At 28.5% G+C, this 20,367-nt stretch overlaps 3 protein-coding genes across 3 annotated transcripts; 1 reads left to right on the top strand and 2 right to left on the bottom strand.

Moving 5' to 3' along the window:
- Positions 1-2,122: 2,122 nt before the first annotated feature.
- LOC134827655 (H/ACA ribonucleoprotein complex subunit 4) lies at positions 2,123-5,344 on the bottom strand. Its single transcript, XM_063840404.1, has 5 exons — positions 5,230-5,344; positions 4,935-5,047; positions 2,903-4,087; positions 2,687-2,839; positions 2,123-2,512 (listed from the first exon to the last, which is right to left on the bottom strand). The coding sequence occupies exons 1-5, from the start codon at positions 5,231-5,233 to the stop codon at positions 2,444-2,446; spliced, it is 1,524 nt and encodes a 507-aa protein (XP_063696474.1). The 5' UTR covers positions 5,234-5,344; the 3' UTR covers positions 2,123-2,443.
- Positions 5,345-5,437: 93 nt separating this feature from the next.
- Positions 5,438-7,774, top strand: LOC134827656 (stromal membrane-associated protein 1). Its single transcript, XM_063840405.1, has 3 exons — positions 5,438-5,715; positions 6,051-6,181; positions 6,237-7,774. The coding sequence occupies exons 1-3, from the start codon at positions 5,601-5,603 to the stop codon at positions 7,347-7,349; spliced, it is 1,359 nt and encodes a 452-aa protein (XP_063696475.1). The 5' UTR covers positions 5,438-5,600; the 3' UTR covers positions 7,350-7,774.
- Positions 7,775-15,910: 8,136 nt separating this feature from the next.
- On the bottom strand, positions 15,911-20,162 carry LOC134828180 (cathepsin L). The gene is made up of 4 exons (XM_063841182.1): positions 20,056-20,162; positions 19,592-19,700; positions 17,274-17,479; positions 15,911-16,895 (listed from the first exon to the last, which is right to left on the bottom strand). Exons 2-4 carry the CDS (start codon positions 19,682-19,684, stop codon positions 16,178-16,180), a joined length of 1,017 nt encoding a protein of 338 aa, XP_063697252.1. The 5' UTR covers positions 19,685-19,700; positions 20,056-20,162; the 3' UTR covers positions 15,911-16,177.
- Positions 20,163-20,367: the final 205 nt, after the last annotated feature.

Here is a 20,367-nt window from a genome sequence, read left to right as displayed (position 1 = left end):
AGTTTTAAAAAAGGATAAAAAATGACTTTATGCTATATTTAAAAGAAAAAAAAAATATAGAAACAGAAAGGAAAACAAAAAATAAGTAAATTTAAAAAAAAACTATTTAAATTAAAGAATATATTTATACTACTATTGGATTAAACGTATAAAAAACAATTAAAAATTGAAGAAAAAACTATTGACTGTTTCATTTTTAGATATAATTTATTTATGTTAGTGTTAAGTGACATCAATATATTTATATATATTTAAAAGAAAAAAAAACTAAATATATATAATTATTAAATGTAAAAAAAATGTATAATGATAATCTTTGTTTAATATCATGTTTATAGGGCTCATAACCATGATATTAGAACATGAATTAAAATCATTATCAAAACCGCCTTACGTCTTACGAATCACTTATAAAACTCAAAAAATCATTCAGAAACAGAACTATAACATTATCTTGACCAGAACTCGACAAAAACTTAATTTCGTGTCTTTTTTCATCTTAAATTAATTATTTTTCTCTCAAAAAAATTACAAAAAAAAAGATACGAAATTGATTGAAACTTGAACTGTATTTTTTGAGATAATGTTACAAGATTCAGTGTTCCGAGTAATTTTTGTTCTTGTGCAATTGTAAGGACGTTTCGCGAATAAATCTCCCAAAAAATATCTAAATTCAAACAAGCGATGGAAACTCAACTTTAAAAAATGTTTAAAACACAAAAAAAAACTACTACTTATATAAAGATGTATACGTAGGGAAAAAAAGATATAATTATTATTATGCAGATGTACGTAATCATATTTGTAATTTACTTTGCCAAATAATTATAAAAAAAAACCATAATAAGTATATTATTAAACTGCTTGTAATAATAAAAAAATAAATCATTGATCGTATATTTAAAAAAATAATGTCTTTTATTTTTAAACTATTTTTGTTTTTCTTTTCGGCAGACGAGTGTTTTCGAGACAAGTAAGTGTTGTTTTTCGAGAAAATTATCCTAAATTTGTTTAAATGTCATATTTTTATTTTCAAAAAGAAATTAAATATAATTATTGACAAATTTAATTTAATAAAATTTAAGTTAAAAAAAAAATTAAATTTAATAAAAACTTCTGAAAAAAAATTAAAAAAAAAATAAATTTTAAATAAAATAAAAAATTTTCATCAAAATTAAATATATCAAAAATCTATATTTTTTGAAATATTAAAAAAAAATTTCTTTTTTCAAACATAAAAAAATATTTTAATTTAACATATACAATTCAATAATTTTTTTTTAACAAAAATTTTTTTTTGTTTAAAAATTTAAAAAAATATTTTTTAAGAATTAAAAAAATACTTTTCTAACAAATGTATCTTATCTCTAAATTAAAATTTAAATTTGTCACTTAAAAATAAAATCAAAAAAATAAAATTTTTACTTGAATATTTTTTTTTCAAAAATAAAAAAAAATAATTTAAGTGATACCTCAATTAATTTAATAATAAAGTTAAGAAAGTAAAAAAATTGAAATTTATATTTTAAAAAATTTTATTTAAGAAATTTTATTTTAATTATTTAATTCCAATTAAATTTAAAAAAAAATTCTTCAATAAAAAAAATTAAAGAAAAAGATAATTAAAGATAAAAATTTTTAAAAACTATTTTTTAAGAGCTAAAAAATTACTTTTATAATTTTTTAAAATATTTTTTAATTATTCTTCAAAAAATAAATTATTAACTTACCTTTATTATTTTTTTCAAATAAATTCGTAAATTTTTCGAAAATTTTTGCTAAAAAATTTTTTTTTCAAAATCCATCAATAATAAAAATAAATATCTGTCAATACACAGGACATCCCTCTCTACCCATGTACAACACACATTGTTGTTGTTGTTGCTTTTTCATGTTTTCGTTCGCCGATGTCAAGGTCGCGGGTAGATGAACGATTGTATTTGTTGTTATTATTTTTAGTTGCCATACTTCTTCCTGCTGTGTATTTTTAGATGTTTTTTGACTTGTGTTTTTTCTCGTTGTTTTTGCGTTTTTTTTCACACGACAAGCGAACGCCCGTTTAATGTTTAGACAGCAAGAAAAAAAACCCACAAATTAATTGAAACACATGACGACTTTGAAATTAAAAATATTCTTTTATTTCTTTTTTCTTCAAGTTCATGTAAAATTTAATTTACATCATTTAAATTTATGTAAAATCTATAAGTAATTTGTTGAAAAATTAAATGTTGGTTCCTCATTTCGAGGAAAATAAATTTTAAACAAAATGTCTGACCATGAACGATTTTTTTTTTTTATAACTTTTGGTCATTTTTTTCTGTGGTGAGCTTTGAACTTAACGTCTATGAGGTATGGATAAGCTCCGAATCATAAAAAATATGAGTGTTTAACTGAAATGCTTACGTGAATGATTGATTTTTCGGTTTTTGTGAAAATGCAAAATTTATTCATCTTCGCGTTCTTGGTCTTTGTCCTTCTTTTTCTTCTTCTTCTTTTCTTTTTTGGGAGCCTCCTGAAAAAAAAATTATTAAAAATTAGATTTTTAAGGGAAATTAATTTTTTTTTATATAAATTTTAATTTTTTTAATAAATTTTATTTTTTTTTTTAAATTAATTTTAATTTTTTTTTTAAAAATTTTAAAAATTAATTTTTAATTTTTTAAATAAAATTCGAATTTTTTCTTACCTCTTCTTCAGCTGCGGGAGTTTCAGGCGTTTCTTCAGGAGCTTCCTCATCTGTCTTCTTCTTCTTTTTCTTGCTCTTTTTGACTGTCGAGTCATCTAAAGCGGCGGATGCGTTCATTGATTGATCCGCATTGCTACTGATACTCAATTTTCTCTAAAAAAATAATTTTTTTAATGAAATTTTGTCATTTTTGAGGAAAAAAATGAATTTTCTTACCTTGGAAGACTCTGTGCCATTCGTTTCTGTCGCAACAGCGGGTGTTCCGCTCGCCACGTTGTAATCAACGTATCCCGTTAGCCATTCTTTGGGCGTATTTTCATTGGGTTTTCCGTATTTGTCTAATTTTCCCGCCGCAATCAGCTGTTTCTTCTGCGAACTCTTCGGCCCGAGTCCCCATCGACGTGGATATGTGTCGCGTTCCATAATAACGCGTTTAATTTTCGCGCAAACCCCATGATCGCAGCTCGCCATTGTCGCTGTCGTCATTAGAGCGATGCCCAAGGCGATTGCTTCTCCCTTCGTCGTCACAATAACAATTTCCTCATTCAGCTCGATACCGTCTTCGTATCGCAACACGCCGGGCAACATAATTTTGGCACCATAACAAACGGCATTCACCGAACTGTCTTTCATGATGATTCGCTTGTGTCCCGTCAACAAGCATTCGAGCGGCTTCACGACACGTCGCAACATTTTCTCGTCTTTGTGATTCTCGTACAAATACTGCGCATCCAAAATATCGTGCATCGTTACCATGTTATCCTTTTCCGACTGGATGCCCGAACGAACACGACGCAACTCCAACATTTGTCCGCCGACGCCGAGAACCAAGCCCAAATGAACACACATCGTTCGGATGTACGAACCTGCCTCACAACTCACCCAAAAGACACCCATGTTACGATTGTTGTCGTAATCCAGCAGCAAACTGTCATAAACGCTCCGTACACGAAGTTGTCGCTTCACAGCAGAAATCAACGGAGGTCTTTGGAACAACGCTCCTCGTAATTTCTCCAAACCTTGATTGACACGAGCAAGCGATTCGACAGCTGAATGCAATTTAAAGACCGCAACGTATTCCTTTCCTGCCGATTGTTGACTTTTAACCAAGCGCGTTGCCCGATCGACACAAACGATCAAGCAGCCCGTGACTTTTGGATCAAGAGTTCCCGAATGCCCGGTTTTGTTGACCTTCAAAATGCGTTTTATCCAGGCGACAACTTCGTGCGACGATGGATTTGAAGGTTTATCGACGTTCATGCATCCCGACGAGATGTAATCCTTAATTTCGCGATTCAAGGGCGACGATCCGAATGGCAAGGGGGTGTAATGATTGGTACGAATGTTCAATCTGTCGAAATGTTTCAACAACAAAGGCCATTGTGATGAATCCAAAACAGCCTGAAAAGAAATTTGAATAAAAAAAATTATTTTTTTGTGTAAAACAACAAATTAAAGTTGATAAGATTAACAAAAAAAAGTAGGACAAAAAAATAATTGAATTGAAAAATATTCATCAAAAATATTTATTTTTCAAAGAAAATATTTTAAATCGTAATATTCGATTAATTAAAAATTTTTACATTTAAAAAAAAATTTAAAAAAAATTAAAATAAAAAAAATTAATAAAAAAAAAAAAAAAAATAAATTTAAAAAATGTTTAATTTTTTTTTTAATTTTTATGATAATAATAATTAAAATATTTGATTACCTAATTTACCTTGAATTATATTTTTAATTATTTAAAAAAAAATTTTATTTATTTTTTTTTTGAATTCGATTTTAATTAAATAAAATTAATTGAATAATTAATTAATTATTAATTTTTTTAATTTATAATAATTTTAATAATTAATTAAATATTTTTTTAAATAAATTTTTTAATTCAAATAAATTAATTAAAATTATTCAAAAAAAATTAATAAAAATAAAAAAAAAATAAATAAAAAAAAAAATAAAATAAAAATTAAAAAATAAAGAAAAAATGATGGAAGAAATTTTTAATAAAATTTTAGGTTGAATTACCTAATAAAATTTTTTTGTTAAATATTTTAAAAATTAATTTTAAATTTATTTTATTTTAATTTTTTTTTTTAAATAATAATTTTTATTTAATTTTTTTTACCAAAATTTCTTGAAAAAATCAAGTAATTTTTTTTTTATCCCCAAATATTTTTTTTTTAATTTTGGATAATATTACATATCGAGTTTCATTTGACCAAGACCTTAACCAAAAACAAAAACTTACCTTCTTTTCGGATGGCTCGACTGTGAAGCTCTGATTCTTTTGAATTTCGCCAAGACTTTCGACTGGTTCGTCTTTGATCTTCTTCTTCTTTTTCTTCTCTCCCATTGAAACGTCTAAAAATAAAGAAAAAAAAACGAATAAATAAAAACATCGTGCGAACTAATGCCGCCTGGCATCATGTGGAACAACAAAAATTTCGAAAGGCTCTCAAACGTGAACGAACACAAGACCCACAAAACTTTCAATAAAAATCAAAAGTTCAAAGTCAAATCTTTGAAAATTTCACAAAAATTACCCATTATTCTGCGAAAATTAGTCGATTTTTCCAAATTAATTTCCCGTGTATTTTATCTTCTGCACGTGTGGAGCTCCGGAATGGGATTTATCAATTTCATACGACTCAATATTAGTTCAAAAATTCGCTGCATTTCCATTTCCGGCGCCAAACAGGATATTGACGACTGCAGCGCCATCTAGCGGCAAATAAAACGTGAATTCTGGCAACCTTGAATGATTCCTCAGATTCAAATTCGGACAGAATTTTCGAATTTTCTACTGGATTCTAAGGAAAAATAGGATAGAAATTATCGTTAACACATAGTTTAGGCATCGCACTTGAGGAATTTCTACATCGCCGATACGCAAGACCCGAAGAAAGGAGGAAAAATGAGTCGAAAAGAGACGGAGAAGCAAAAACTCGCAAACGAGTGGTGTCAGAAACGACTAATGAAGCTCTTGCAGTACGACGAGAACAAAGAATGTCAGGATTGCATGGCGAAAAGTGAGTTCAAATGATGTAAATTTCATGTTTTTAGCGAAAAATTGAGTCGCGGGCAGCAAAAATCATCCAGATGCTGAAGATCAATTCGCCACAAAAATTCGTCACGTCATCCATGTATACAGCTACGTTGCCTACAAGGCGAAAAAAAGTCACTTATCACAAAATGTTTAATTAATTCTTCTAGCAAACGATTTTATCGAGTTGGATACACGACGCAGGGTGTAAAAATTTGCCTTTTATTGTAGGCCAGACGATAAAATCTTGCGTTTTACGAGTTTTTCGGGTGAATGACCTTCCGAAGCGTTACTAATTGCTATTTTCTTGTGTTTTTTCAGGTCCCCGTTGGGTTTCATGGAACATTGGAGTCTTCTTGTGCATTCGATGTGCCGGCATTCACAGAAATCTCGGAGTTCATATATCGCGTGTGAAGTCTGTCAATTTGGATACATGGACCCCCGAACAAATTGTGCGTAAAAATCTTCAATTTTAAGAATTTTTCTTAATTTTTTTTATTTTTTCAGGCACAATTAGAAACGATGGGCAATTCGATGGGACGAGCTGTGTACGAAGCGAATGTTCCGGACAATTTTCGACGCCCCCAGACTGATTCCGCCTTAGAAAGTTTCATTCGTGCGAAATACGAGACGAAAAAATACATTGCGAAGGAATGGGTACCACAACCGCCCGCCAAACTCGATTGGGAAAAGGAAATTGACGAAGAGGAGAAGATGAAAAAGAAGAAAAAGAGCGCTGCTTCGACGACGGGAGCAACAACAGGTGTCCCGATTCTTCCTCCGCCCTCGACAGGCGGCGAAAAGGCAAAAAGTACGACGAAAACGGCAAGCATTCCTCCTCCCTTACCGAAAATTGGGAGCGTAAATAGTCCGAAATCGAGTAGAACGGAGCGAAAATCCACGACAAATGGCTCAAATGGCGCGACAGACCTTTTGGGACTCAATTCTTCGACGCAAAATAGCTCGGATATCATTTCGGTGCCCTTGAAACAACAAACTGACGCGAGCAACGATAATTTTGCGAATTTTCTGAGTGCGGCGCCAACTACTGCCGTTCCCGCTGCGGAAAATAATGTACAGGAATCAAATTCAGGTTTAGATAATTTCACGTCGCTCGACAAAGAAGAGGCGGATTTCTTCAATCAAACGGCTGCCGATAAAGAAAAGTCGGCGAAAATGACAAAAGATAGCATATTAGCGCTATATGGCTCTGCTCCCATAAATCCCATCAATAATTTCAATCAAGGCTTTAACGGAATGCCCGCGACACAGAATTTCATGACGGCGGCGCCTCCGCAGCAAGCTGGAATGTTCGCTCAACCGAATGCCTTTGGCCAACTTCCTCCGACAGCGCAACAAGTGCCGCAAGCGTTCATGATGAACAACCAATTTCCCGCGCAAATGCCTCAAACGCAATTCGCCGCGGCGATGCCCAATGCCCAATGGGGAGCAGCTCCCATGATGACGCCTCCCGTTGTCGCTCCCGTCGCACAAACACAACAAATCCCCTCACAAATGTTCAATTATCCAAATCCCTTGTCGAATGTCGCTGTGCCTCCGATGGCATCTACAGACCCTTTAGCAAAGCACTTTGGGGGTCTCAACCTAAATTGGCAATAATTTTTTTTTTTGTGTGATTGAGTGCAATTTACAAAGAGTGCTTAAAAAATGTAGAAAAAATTTATAGAAAATCCCCATTGAATTTGTAAAAATAAGAAAAAAAAATATTTAAAGCTGTAAATTGCTCCGGGATCAAAAAAAAAAAAAATAGTGCGGGATGAAAAATCAAACTTAGACGTAAATACGGAAAAAATTACTTAACATATACAACACACTTAATAGATAAAAAAACTGACTCAGAAGATAACGAAAGTAAGATAATTAATTGCCACAAATTTCAATCATTTTTTTCTGACGAGAAATAAAAAAATAAAATAATTTCCGATAAAATAGCTGGATAAGTTCCTTTTCTTATACTATCACAAAATGATAAAAAAATGGAGACTATGTTATATTTTATTATTTAATAGACTTATGAAATTATTTTACTCTATAATTGTATTGAAATTATGAATTCTAATGAATAAAAATAAAAAAAAATGTACGAAAATAATTTTTTGATGTTTTTAAAAAATATAAAAAGCTGGTAGGTATGTTTAATTTTTAATAAATATAATTAATTAAATTAATTTAGATTTTATTTTATCTAAATTTAATTAATTTAATTTTTATTTGAAAATTAAAAAATAAAATTTATTTTAATTAAAAAATTATTCTTCATAAAAAAATTAAATTTTATTTTTTTTAAATTATTTTTATTTAATTAATTATTTTTAAAATATATATCAAAATTTTTGCAAAATTTGAAATTTTTTTTGTAATCCAATTTTTTTTTAAATAAAAAAAAAATATTATTTAAACAAAAATAATTAAATTAAAAATTGATCGTCATAAAATATTTACAACAAAATTCTTTGAAAAAATTAAAAAAAAATTAATTTAAAAATTATAAAATAAAATAAAATAATTAAATTTTAAACCATGTCAAAGGATTTTTTTTTTGCAATTTAATTTAATTTAATTTTTTTATAGTTTTAAGTTATAAAATGTTTAAAAATTATAAATTAAAGCCCTCTGATAAATTTTTATCCATTTGAAGCAAGATTTGACAAAAATTGCTTTGACACAGTTTTTGACACAGTTTTTTTGCTCTTGATTTAGTTTTTAAAACAAAACTATGTCAAAGGAAAATTTTTTTTCAGTTTCAATTTTTTGGCAGTTTTGAGTTGAAAAATGATTAAAAATGATAAATTAGAGCCCTCTGACAAATTTTTAGCCATTTGGAGCAAGATTTGACAAAAATTGCTTTGACACAGTTTTTGACACAGTTTTTTTGCTCTTGATTTAGTTTTTAAAACAAAACTATGTCAAAGGAAAAATTTTTTCAGTTTCAATTTTTTGGCAGTTTTGAGTTGAAAAATGATTAAAAATGATAAATTAGAGCCCTCTGACAAATTTTTATCCATTTGGAGCAAGATTTGTCAAAAATGGCTTTGACACAGTTTTTTTGCTCTTGATTTAGTTTTTAAAACAAAACTATGTCAAAGGAAAAATTTTTTTTCAGTTTCAATTTTTTGGCAGTTTTGAGTTGAAAAATGATTAAAAATGATAAATTAGAGTCCTCTGACAAATTTTTATCCATTTGGAGCAAGATTTGTCAAAAATGGCTTTGACACAGTTTTTGACACAGTTTTTTTGCTCTTGATTTAGTTTTCAAAACAAAACTATGTCAAAGGAAAATTTTTTTTTCAGTTTCAATTTTTTGGCAGTTTTGAGTTAAAAATGATTAAAAATGATAAAGTAGAGCCCTCTGACAAATTTTTATCCATTTGGAGCAAGATTTGACAAAAATTGCTTTGACACAGTTTTTGACACAGTTTTTTTGCTCTTGATTTAGTTTTTAAAACAAAACTATGTCAAAGGAAAAATTTTTTTTCAGTTTCAATTTTTTGGCAGTTTTGAGTTGAAAAATGATTAAAAATGATAAATTAGAGCCCTCTGACAAATTTTTAACCATTTGAAGCAAGATTTGACAAAAATTGCTTTGACACAGTTTTTGACACAGTTTTTTTGCTCTTGATTTAGTTTTTAAAACAAAACTATGTCAAAGGAAAAATTTTTTTTCAGTTTCAATTTTTTGGCAGTTTTGAGTTGAAAAATGATTAAAAATGATAAATTAGAGCCCTCTGACAAATTTTTATCCATTTGGAGCAAGATTTGACAAAAATTGCTTTGACACAGTTTTTGACACAGTTTTTTTTGCTCTTGATTTAGTTTTTAAAACAAAACTATGTCAAAGGAAAAATTTTTTTTCAGTTTCAATTTTTTGGCAGTTTTGAGTTGAAAAATGATTAAAAATGATAAATTAGAGCCCTCTGACAAATTTTTAGCCATTTGGAGCAAGATTTGACAAAAATTGCTTTGACACAGTTTTTGACACAGTTTTTTTGCTCTTGATTTAGTTTTTAAAACAAAACTATGTCAAAGGAAAAAATTTTTTTCAGTTTCAATTTTTTGGCAGTTTTGAGTTGAAAAATGATTAAAAATGATAAATTAGAGCCCTCTGACAAATTTTTAGCCATTTGGAGCAAGATTTGACAAAAATTGCTTTGACACAGTTTTTGACACACTTTTTTTGCTCTTGATTTAGTTTTTAAAACAAAACTATGTCAAAGGAAAAAATTTTTTTCAGTTTCAATTTTTTGGCAGTTTTGAGTTGAAAAATGATTAAAAATGATAAATTAGAGCCCTCTGACAAATTTTTATCCATTTGAAGCAAGATTTGACAAAAATTGCTTTGACACAGTTTTTGACACAGTTTTTTTGCTCTTGATTTAGTTTTTAAAACAAAACTATGTCAAAGGAAAAATTTTTTTTCAGTTTCAATTTTTTGGCAGTTTTGAGTTGAAAAATGATAAATTACAGCCCTCTGACAAATTTTTATCCATTTGAAGCAAGATTTGACAAAAATTGCTTTGACACAGTTTTTTTGCTCTTGATTTAGTTTTTAAAACAAAACTATGTCAAAGGAAAATTTTTTTTTCAGTTTAAATTTTTTGGCAGTTTTGAGTTATAAAATGATTAAAAATGATAAATTAGAGCCCTCTGACAAATTTTTATCCATTTGAAGCAAGATTTGACAAAAATTGCTTTGACACAGTTTTTGACACAGTTTTTTTGCTCTTGATTTAGTTTTTAAAACAAAACTATGTCAAAGGAAAATTTTTTTTCAGTTTCAATTTTTTGGCAGTTTTGAGTTGAAAAATGATTAAAAATGATAAATTAGAGCCCTCTGACAAATTTTTAGCCATTTGGAGCAAGATTTGACAAAAATTGCTTTGACACAGTTTTTGACACAGTTTTTTTGCTCTTGATTTAGTTTTTAAAACAAAACTATGTCAAAGGAAAAATTTTTTCAGTTTCAATTTTTTGGCAGTTTTGAGTTGAAAAATGATTAAAAATGATAAATTAGAGCCCTCTGACAAATTTTTATCCATTTGGAGCAAGATTTGTCAAAAATGGCTTTGACACAGTTTTTTTGCTCTTGATTTAGTTTTTAAAACAAAACTATGTCAAAGGAAAAATTTTTTTTCAGTTTCAATTTTTTGGCAGTTTTGAGTTGAAAAATGATTAAAAATGATAAATTAGAGTCCTCTGACAAATTTTTATCCATTTGGAGCAAGATTTGTCAAAAATGGCTTTGACACAGTTTTTGACACAGTTTTTTTGCTCTTGATTTAGTTTTTAAAACAAAACTATGTCAAAGGAAAAATTTTTTTTCAGTTTCAATTTTTTGGCAGTTTTGAGTTGAAAAATGATTAAAAATGATAAATTAGAGCCCTCTGACAAATTTTTAACCATTTGAAGCAAGATTTGACAAAAATTGCTTTGACACAGTTTTTGACACAGTTTTTTTGCTCTTGATTTAGTTTTTAAAACAAAACTATGTCAAAGGAAAATTTTTTTTTCAGTTTCTATTTTTTGGCAGTTTTGAGTTGCAAAATGATTAAAAATGATAAATTAGAGTCCTCTGACAAATTTTTATCCATATGAGCAAGATTTGCCAAAAATGGCTTTGACACAGTTTTTGATTTGGTTTTTTTCTTGATTTAGTTTTCAAAACAAAACTATGTCAAAGGAAAAATTTTTTTTCAGTTTCAATTTTTTGGCAGTTTTGAGTTGAAAAATGATTAAAAATGATAAATTAGAGTCCTCTGACAAATTTTTATCCATTTGGAGCAAGATTTGTCAAAAATGGCTTTGACACAGTTTTTGACACAGTTTTTTTGCTCTTGATTTAGTTTTTAAAACAAAACTATGTCAAAGGAAAAATTTTTTTTCAGTTTCAATTTTTTGGCAGTTTTGAGTTGAAAAATGATTAAAAATGATAAATTAGAGTCCTCTGACAAATTTTTATCCATTTGGAGCAAGATTTGACAAAAATTTTTTTGACACAGTTTTTGAAACAGTTTTTTTGCTCTTGATTTAGTTTTTAAAACAAAACTATGTCAAAGGAAAAATTTTTTTTCAGTTTCTATTTTTTGGCAGTTTTGAGTTGCAAAATGATTAAAAATGATAAATTAGAGTCCTCTGACAAATTTTTATCCATTTGGAGCAAGATTTGTCAAAAATGGCTTTGACACAGTTTTTGACACAGTTTTTTTGCTCTTGATTTAGTTTTTAAAACAAAACTATGTCAAAGGAAAAATTTTTTTTCAGTTTCAATTTTTTGGCAGTTTTGAGTTGAAAAATGATTAAAAATGATAAATTAGAGTCCTCTGACAAATTTTTATCCATTTGGAGCAAGATTTGTCAAAAATGGCTTTGACACAGTTTTTGACACAGTTTTTTTGCTCTTGATTTAGTTTTTAAAACAAAACTATGTCAAAGGAAAATTTTTTTTTCAGTTTCTATTTTTTGGCAGTTTTGAGTTGCAAAATGATTAAAAATGATAAATTAGAGTCCTCTGACAAATTTTTATCCATTTGGAGCAAGATTTGTCAAAAATTTGGCTTTGACACAGTTTTTGACACAGTTTTTTTGCTCTTGATTTAGTTTTTATTTGATTGGCAGTTTTTAAAACAAAATTTTTATCTTTGGCAGTTTTGAGTTGAAAAATGATTAAAAATGATAAATTAGAGTCCTCTGACAAATTTTTATCCATTTGGAGCAAGATTTGTCAAAAATGGCTTTGACACAGTTTTTGACACAGTTTTTTTGCTCTTGATTTAGTTTTTAAAACAAAACTATGTCAAAGGAAAATTTTTTTTTCAGTTTCAATTTTTTGGCAGTTTTGAGTTGCAAAATGATTAAAAATGATAAATTAGAGTCCTCTGACAAATTTTTATCCATTTGGAGCAAGATTTGACAAAAATTGCTTTGACACAGTTTTTAACACAGTTTTTTTGCTCTTGATTTAGTTTTCAAAATAAAACTATGTCAAAGGAAAAATTTTTTTTCAGTTTCAATTTTTTGGCAGTTTTGATAAAAATGATAAATTAGAGTCCTCTGACAAATTTTTATCCATTTGGAGCAAGATTTGTCAAAAATGGCTTTGACACAGTTTTTGACACAGTTTTTTTGCTCTTGATTTAGTTTTTAAAACAAAACTATGTCAAAGGAAAAATTTTTTTTCAGTTTCTATTTTTTGGCAGTTTTGAGTTGAAAAATGATTAAAAATGATAAATTAGAGCCCTCTGACAAATTTTTAACCATTTGAAGCAAGATTTGACAAAAATTGCTTTGACACAGTTTTTGACACAGTTTTTTTGCTCTTGATTTAGTTTTTAAAACAAAACTATGTCAAAGGAAAATTTTTTTTTCAGTTTCTATTTTTTGGCAGTTTTGAGTTGCAAAATGATTAAAAATGATAAATTAGAGTCCTCTGACAAATTTTTATCCATTTGGAGCAAGATTTGTCAAAAATGGCTTTGACACAGTTTTTGACACAGTTTTTTTGCTCTTGATTTAGTTTTTAAAACAAAACTATGTCAAAGGAAAAATTTTTTTTCAGTTTCAATTTTTTGGCAGTTTTGAGTTGAAAAATGATTAAAAATGATAAATTAGAGTCCTCTGACAAATTTTTATCCATTTGGAGCAAGATTTGTCAAAAATGGCTTTGACACAGTTTTTGACACAGTTTTTTTGCTCTTGATTTAGTTTTTAAAACAAAACTATGTCAAAGGAAAAATTTTTTTTCAGTTTCAATTTTTTGGCAGTTTTGAGTTGAAAAATGATTAAAAATGATAAATTAGAGTCCTCTGACAAATTTTTATCCTTTTGGAGCAAGATTTGTCAAAAATGGCTTTGACACAGTTTTTGACACAGTTTTTTTGCTCTTGATTTAGTTTTTAAAACAAAACTATGTCAAAGGAAAATTTTTTTTTCAGTTTCTATTTTTTGGCAGTTTTGAGTTGCAAAATGATTAAAAATGATAAATTAGAGTCCTCTGACAAATTTTTATCCATTTGGAGCAAGATTTGTCAAAAATGGCTTTGACACAGTTTTTGACACAGTTTTTTTGCTCTTGATTTAGTTTTTAAAACAAAACTATGTCAAAGGAAAAATTTTTTTTCAGTTTCAATTTTTTGGCAGTTTTGAGTTGAAAAATGATTAAAAATGATAAATTAGAGTCCTCTGACAAATTTTTATCCATTTGGAGCAAGATTTGTCAAAAATGGCTTTGACACAGTTTTTGACACAGTTTTTTTGCTCTTGATTTAGTTTTTAAAACAAAACTATGTCAAAGGAAAATTTTTTTTTCAGTTTCTATTTTTTGGCAGTTTTGAGTTGCAAAATGATTAAAAATGATAAATTAGAGTCCTCTGACAAATTTTTATCCATTTGGAGCAAGATTTGTCAAAAATGGCTTTGACACATTTTTTGACACAGTTTTTTTTGCTCTTGATTTAGTTTTTAAAACAAAATTATGTCAAAGGAAAAATTTTTTCAGTTTCAATTTTTTGGCAGTTTTGAGTTGAAAAATGATTAAAAATGATAAATTAGAGCCCTCTGACAAATTTTTAGCCATTTGGAGCAAGATTTGACAAAAATTGCTTTGACACAGTTTTTGACACAGTTTTTTTGCTCTTGATTTAGTTTTTAAAACAAAACTATGTCAAAGGAAAAAATTTTTTTCAGTTTCAATTTTTTGGCAGTTTTGAGTTGAAAAATGATTAAAAATGATAAATTAGAGCCCTCTGACAAATTTTTAGCCATTTGGAGCAAGATTTGACAAAAATTGCTTTGACACAGTTTTTGACACAGTTTTTTTGCTCTTGATTTAGTTTTTAAAACAAAACTATGTCAAAGGAAAAAATTTTTTTCAGTTTCAATTTTTTGGCAGTTTTGAGTTGCAAAATGATTTAAAATGATAAATTAGAGCCCTCTGACAAATTTTTATCCATTTGAAGCAAGATTTGACAAAAATTGCTTTGACACAGTTTTTGACACAGTTTTTTTGCTCTTGATTTAGTTTTTAAAACAAAACTATGTCAAAGGAAAATTTTTTTTTCAGTTTCTATTTTTAGGCAGTTTTGAGTTGCAAAATGATTAAAAATGATAAATTAGAGTCCTCTGACAAATTTTTATCCATTTGGAGCAAGATTTGTCAAAAATGGCTTTGACACAGTTTTTGACACAGTTTTTTTTGCTCTTGATTTAGTTTTTAAAACAAAACTATGTCAAAGGAAAAATTTTTTCAGTTTCAATTTTTTGGCAGTTTTGAGTTGAAAAATGATTAAAAATGATAAATTAGAGCCCTCTGACAAATTTTTAGCCATTTGGAGCAAGATTTGACAAAAATTGCTTTGACACAGTTTTTGACACAGTTTTTTTGCTCTTGATTTAGTTTTTAAAACAAAACTATGTCAAAGGAAAAAATTTTTTTCAGTTTCAATTTTTTGGCAGTTTTGAGTTGAAAAATGATTAAAAATGATAAATTAGAGCCCTCTGACAAATTTTTAGCCATTTGGAGCAAGATTTGACAAAAATTGCTTTGACACAGTTTTTGACACAGTTTTTTTGCTCTTGATTTAGTTTTTAAAACAAAACTATGTCAAAGGAAAAATTTTTTCAGTTTCAATTTTTTGGCAGTTTTGAGTTGAAAAATGATTAAAAATGATAAATTAGAGCCCTCTGACAAATTTTTATCCATTTGGAGCCAAAAATTTTGACACAGCAAGTTTTTATTGTGAAAAATTTTTTTTCAAATTTTTTGGCAAGTTGCTTTGACACAAAAATTGTTTTTTTTGACACAGTTTTTTTGCTCTTGATTTAGTTTTTAAAACAAAACTATGTCAAAGGAAAAATTTTTTTTCAGTTTCAATTTTTTGGCAGTTTTGAGTTATAAAATGATTAAAAATGATAAATTAGAGTCCTCTGACAAATTTTTATCCATTTGGAGCAAGATTTGTCAAAAATGGCTTTGACACAGTTTTTGACACAGTTTTTTTGCTCTTGATTTAGTTTTTAAAACAAAACTATGTCAAAGGAAAAATTTTTTTTCAGTTTCAATTTTTTTAACAAAAACTTACAAAATATGACAAATAATAATATGTAATTATTTTTTTTTTCGTTGAGTAAAATTTTTATCATCTCTCAATTAAAAAGGCGTTTTTTTCTGTTTGATAAACAACTTTTATTGTCTCTAATTACGCAATACATTCAAAATTTATCAGACAAACTTTCAAAAAATGCTGCTATAGGTGATGCTGCTTTTAATTAAACTTAATCTCTAAAGCTATTTCGGCGAAATCACTTTTTTTTTTCTTTAAAACTAAACTTTCTTACACAAAGAATTACGAATGAAAAATTAATCAAAGGAGTAAAAATTACGAATTTGTCATGTAAAAAAATGATTTTAAATCTATACAGTCTCGAAAATTTGTTTAAACCAAGGGGTAACTGGCTTGAGTAGCGACGCCGCATTGATTGTTCTTGTTGCGAGCCATCTTGACATATCCCTGATCGCCCCAAGTTGTGCCCCATGAGTTCTTAACCAACCAATAATCGACGCCATTTTCATCGGTGCCATAACCAACTGCCAAAACGCCGTGATCCAAAGCCTGTGAATCGCAAGTTGGTTCGATGTAAACGCCGCTTTGGTAGAATTGGAATGATTCGCGACTTGCATCGATGGCAACGGAAACAGGACCAACTGTAGCAATTGCTTTTTTCAAGGCTTCTTCATCGCCCGATGGAATATCGACGAAACCCTTGTCTGTGGCTCCGACATTTTTCTTGTTAAAGTGACACGTGTCGTCGATGCCTTCGTATGGGTAGGTTTTTTCCGTGTCAATGCCGCCATTTTCTTTGATATATTGGAAAGCTTGATCCATGAGACCTCCATTGCAGCCTTGATTTCCGTAGGATCCGGAGCAATCGACCAAATTTTGTTCGGAAAGTGAGACGAGTTTCTTCGTTTTACGGAAATGTTGACCTTCGAGAGCGCCCGTAGCAGAGAAACTCCAACAGCTTCCGCAATGACCTTGATCTTTGACGCCTGTGACGGCTCCAAGTTCTCTCCAGTCGACGGTTTCGGGGAATTCAACGTTGGCAGGTTCGATCCATGTAGCGCCTTCTAATTTCTTTTCGGTTCCCTTTAATCTGTAAAAGAGAAAAAAAAAATATTTAGAAACATTTTTTCAAAAAAACCATAGAAAAAATTTTCAAATTTTAACCCAATGCACATTTCAAAATGTCTGTAGAGCAAAAATTTTTGTGTCCTATTTTGCATTCAAAAACATTTCCAAATGCAAATTTTCAACTTTTTAGCCCAATTCACATTCTTCTTTTATTCTCAATGCGCATTTTAAATTTTTCCCCTGTGCACATTTTGAATTTTTAACCCAATTAACATTTAAAATTTTAACCCCAATGCAAATTTCAAATTTTTTCTCATTGAAATTCAATTTAAAATGACAAAAAAAGTTAATTGCCCGTAAAATTCCCAACAATTTAAGTTAATAATATCAATTTACTCACAAAGCATTTGATCGGTTAAATCCGTTCATGGTGTTGACGAACTCATGATGTAACATATCCGTGTATTGATTTTCAGCCAAACGATAAGTAACATGTCCGAGATCATACAATTGGTTGTGTTTGGCGATTTTGTGACGATTTTCAGCATAAATCTTCAAACGGAATTTTTCTTCAGTCTCACTTTCGTATTTCTTTTGATGACGAAGCTAAAAAAAAATTTTTTTATTAGTTTTATAATTTTTTATGTTTTCAAGTCATATGTTATGTCTGCTTTCCATCAAACTGATAAAAAATAAAATTGAATCAGACATGTGATCAACACTTTTAGTTGGACTCTTATCAGGCAAAATTTATAAATAAAATGCAAATCATAAATTAAATACGTAATTTAAGTGCGCGTCGCATTTCAGTTCAGTTTGAGTTACAGTTTCTTTGTCTGGTTGAACCTGATAACGCGATTTGTCATCAACAACTTTTATTTTTTGAAAAATAGTTGAAATTTAACATTTTATTGGATTCAGAGGCGTTTTTAGAATTCCATCTGCAAAATTGTTTAACAATAAAATTCAAGCCGTTCGTTATCGTTTTTTTTCTGATAAGACATAAAAAAAACATTTTTTATAGCCGAACCTCTGTTATGAATTTAGAATTGTTATAAAGTCGTAAAAACCATTCGATTCTAAGCCGGTTTCAGAAATTTTCTGGGTCACTTTGTAAAACTCATTCGCCATTTCTTATCAAATGCGGGCGAAATTCGTAAATTTTTTATGGGCTTTGAACTGTTCGACGTCATTTTACGACTTTATGGGTTAATAATCTCAAGTTGTTTACTGTCAACGACTCTTGTTTGTGCTTTTTTTTCGGAATTTTTACTTGTTTTTCTGATTGTTGTTTTCTTTAGTTTACGATTGATTTCTTGAATCTTTTGTAGAATCTAAGTGAAATTTTGGAAGAGTAAAAATTGTCGATCTATTGAAAAAAAATTTTTTTTTGAAAAAAATGGAAGAAAGTGAGAAAAGAATTTGAGAAAAATTTTTAAAAAAATTCTAAAAGTCATTAAAAAATTAAAGGAAAAATTTTCAGAAATTTTTTGACAGTTACAAATTTGACAGCTGTCAAAATTTTCATGGAAATCGAAGTTTTTTTTTTTTAATTTCGTATAAATATTACTAAAAAGTCTTAAAATTTCTTAAAATTTAAATTTATAAGAAAATTTTGACAGCTGTCAAAAATTAAAAAGTGACAGTTACTGTCATAAATTTTTTTTAATTTAAAGTTTTTAAGAAGAATTTTAATTTTTTGGCATAAAATTACTGAAAAGTCTTAAATTTTCCTTAATATTTAAGTTTTAAACAAAAATTATGACAGCTGTCAAAAATTTTAAAATTAACTGTCAAAAATTTTATTCAAATTTTAGTTTTTAAGAAAAAATTAAAATTTTTAGCATATTTTTGTAAATAAAAATTACTAAAAACTTTAAAAATTTAAATTTTAACGAAAATTTTGACAGCTGTCAAAATTTTTCAAATGACAGCTACTGTCAAATTTTATTTTAGAAGACAAATGTACTTAAAAAATGAACAAAAAATAATAATTTTTAATTTAAATTTTACATTAAAAAAATTATCAAAAATTCAATTAATTCTTATCTTTTAAATTTTCTGACGTAATTTAATCCTATCGAACGTCATTTTTGAAATATGATCTAATAACCGAGATTTCTCTCAAAAAAAATTAAATTAAAGATAGGATTTATTTCACATTATCAACATGACCTACTAAACAAAAAAACACTTCCTACAAAGTCATGAGAATCATTATTATCATAAGTCTAAGTCCTTCTGAAGTAACAAAAACATTGCATCAGCTTCTTCTTCATTAAAAAAGTAAACAAACAACTTTATTTTTACAAAGCTCGCGTATAAATAGCCCTTCAAGTTATATGAACACTAAAGGGAAAAAAAAGTCGTATGTTGTAATTAACATGATACAATCACCCGTAAAGCGAGCAAAAAGAACAAAAACAACGTATGACGCATTGCTAAACTTTTTTTTCAGAATCGACAGTTAAAATTTTTTTTTTGACTCTTTGTTTCAAACAAACATTTTTTATTTGTTTTTTTTTTGAGTCATAAATATTTTTTTTGTTGTTTCACGACGATAATAAAATCTGCTAATTTCTAACAAAGTTTTTTGCGTGAGAGTGCGAAATAAAAAACCGGATCAATTTTCGGATCAGGTGTTTCTACGAAAAATTTTACGATTTTTTTTTGGTTTCGCTTCACGACAAACAAACAGAACAGAACAAAGAGACTTACCTTAAACGAATGCCATTCCTCTTTCACAACGTCGAAAAATGAGATGGCACTTGCAGCTGCCACAACGGCAAATAATACAATTAATATTTTCATCTTGGGTTCTGCTGACCTGCATGAGAAATAAAGAAAGAATTATTTTTTTTTTTCATAAGAATGCTTCCCGTATGATTATCATGATGGCGATGATATGTGACGAAGGGCAAGTAATTACGCATTAAGCATATTTATGCTTTTTTTGCAACGGATTGTCCATTTTCGAGACATAAACTGGTTTTTGTGATAGCGATAAAGACACAAAATGTCGTGCTTGGATTAAATTAGCGAAAATCGGTCAAATAATGGCCTTGAGTGGTGTCAACAAACAATAAAAATAAACAATTGATGGTGAAATACTTGATTTTTTTAAGATTTTTTCGGTTTTTGGAGGAAAAAGCCTTTCAAAAAAACAAATGATTGTTACTCACCTAACTGTAGGTTAATAATATCACAAAGAACTAATTGTTAGGATTTTTTTTGACGAGATGCGTACTCTTCTGATGGTTTTTTGGTTCTGATTTATTTATTTGTTTACCTTTTTCTTTTATGCGAAATGGCTCGTTGAACAAGGGACTTGGATCTTTGAGGCTCGTGACGGATGTCATGAGGAAATCCATAGTGACGAGAGTGACGAATTTAAGACGAATGAAAGTGATACTGTTATATGCTGTCAGCTAAGTATACCAGTCTGTTATACTTAGCTGACAGATGTATAACAGTTCAATTTCATTCGTCTCAAA

This window comes from Culicoides brevitarsis, chromosome 1 (genome assembly GCF_036172545.1).
Source record: "Culicoides brevitarsis isolate CSIRO-B50_1 chromosome 1, AGI_CSIRO_Cbre_v1, whole genome shotgun sequence".
Classification (NCBI taxonomy): Eukaryota; Metazoa; Arthropoda; class Insecta; order Diptera; family Ceratopogonidae; genus Culicoides; species Culicoides brevitarsis.
The sequence above is the reverse complement of the archived record's forward strand: the minus strand, read 5'-3'. Positions and strand labels throughout refer to the sequence as shown.

Coding starts and splice junctions, on each gene's coding strand:
- LOC134827655 (XM_063840404.1), bottom strand. Junction 2,840..2,902: donor ATGGCACAGAGTCTTCCAAG/GTAAGAAAATTC, acceptor TTATTTTTTTAG/AGAAAATTGAGTATCAGTAG. Junction 2,513..2,686: donor CTCCCGCAGCTGAAGAAGAG/GTAAGAAAAAAT, acceptor TTTTTTTTTCAG/GAGGCTCCCAAAAAAGAAAA.
- LOC134827656 (XM_063840405.1), top strand. CDS start 5,601: ATGAGTCGAAAAGAGACGGAGAAGCAAAAACTCGCAAACGAGTGGTGT. Junction 5,716..6,050: donor TCAGGATTGCATGGCGAAAA/GTGAGTTCAAAT, acceptor GTGTTTTTTCAG/GTCCCCGTTGGGTTTCATGG. Junction 6,182..6,236: donor CATGGACCCCCGAACAAATT/GTGCGTAAAAAT, acceptor TTATTTTTTCAG/GCACAATTAGAAACGATGGG.
- LOC134828180 (XM_063841182.1), bottom strand. CDS start 19,684: ATGAAAATATTAATTGTATTATTTGCCGTTGTGGCAGCTGCAAGTGCC. Junction 17,480..19,591: donor AGGAATGGCATTCGTTTAAG/GTAAGTCTCTTT, acceptor ATTTTTTTTTAG/CTTCGTCATCAAAAGAAATA. Junction 16,896..17,273: donor TTTAACCGATCAAATGCTTT/GTGAGTAAATTG, acceptor TCTCTTTTACAG/ATTAAAGGGAACCGAAAAGA.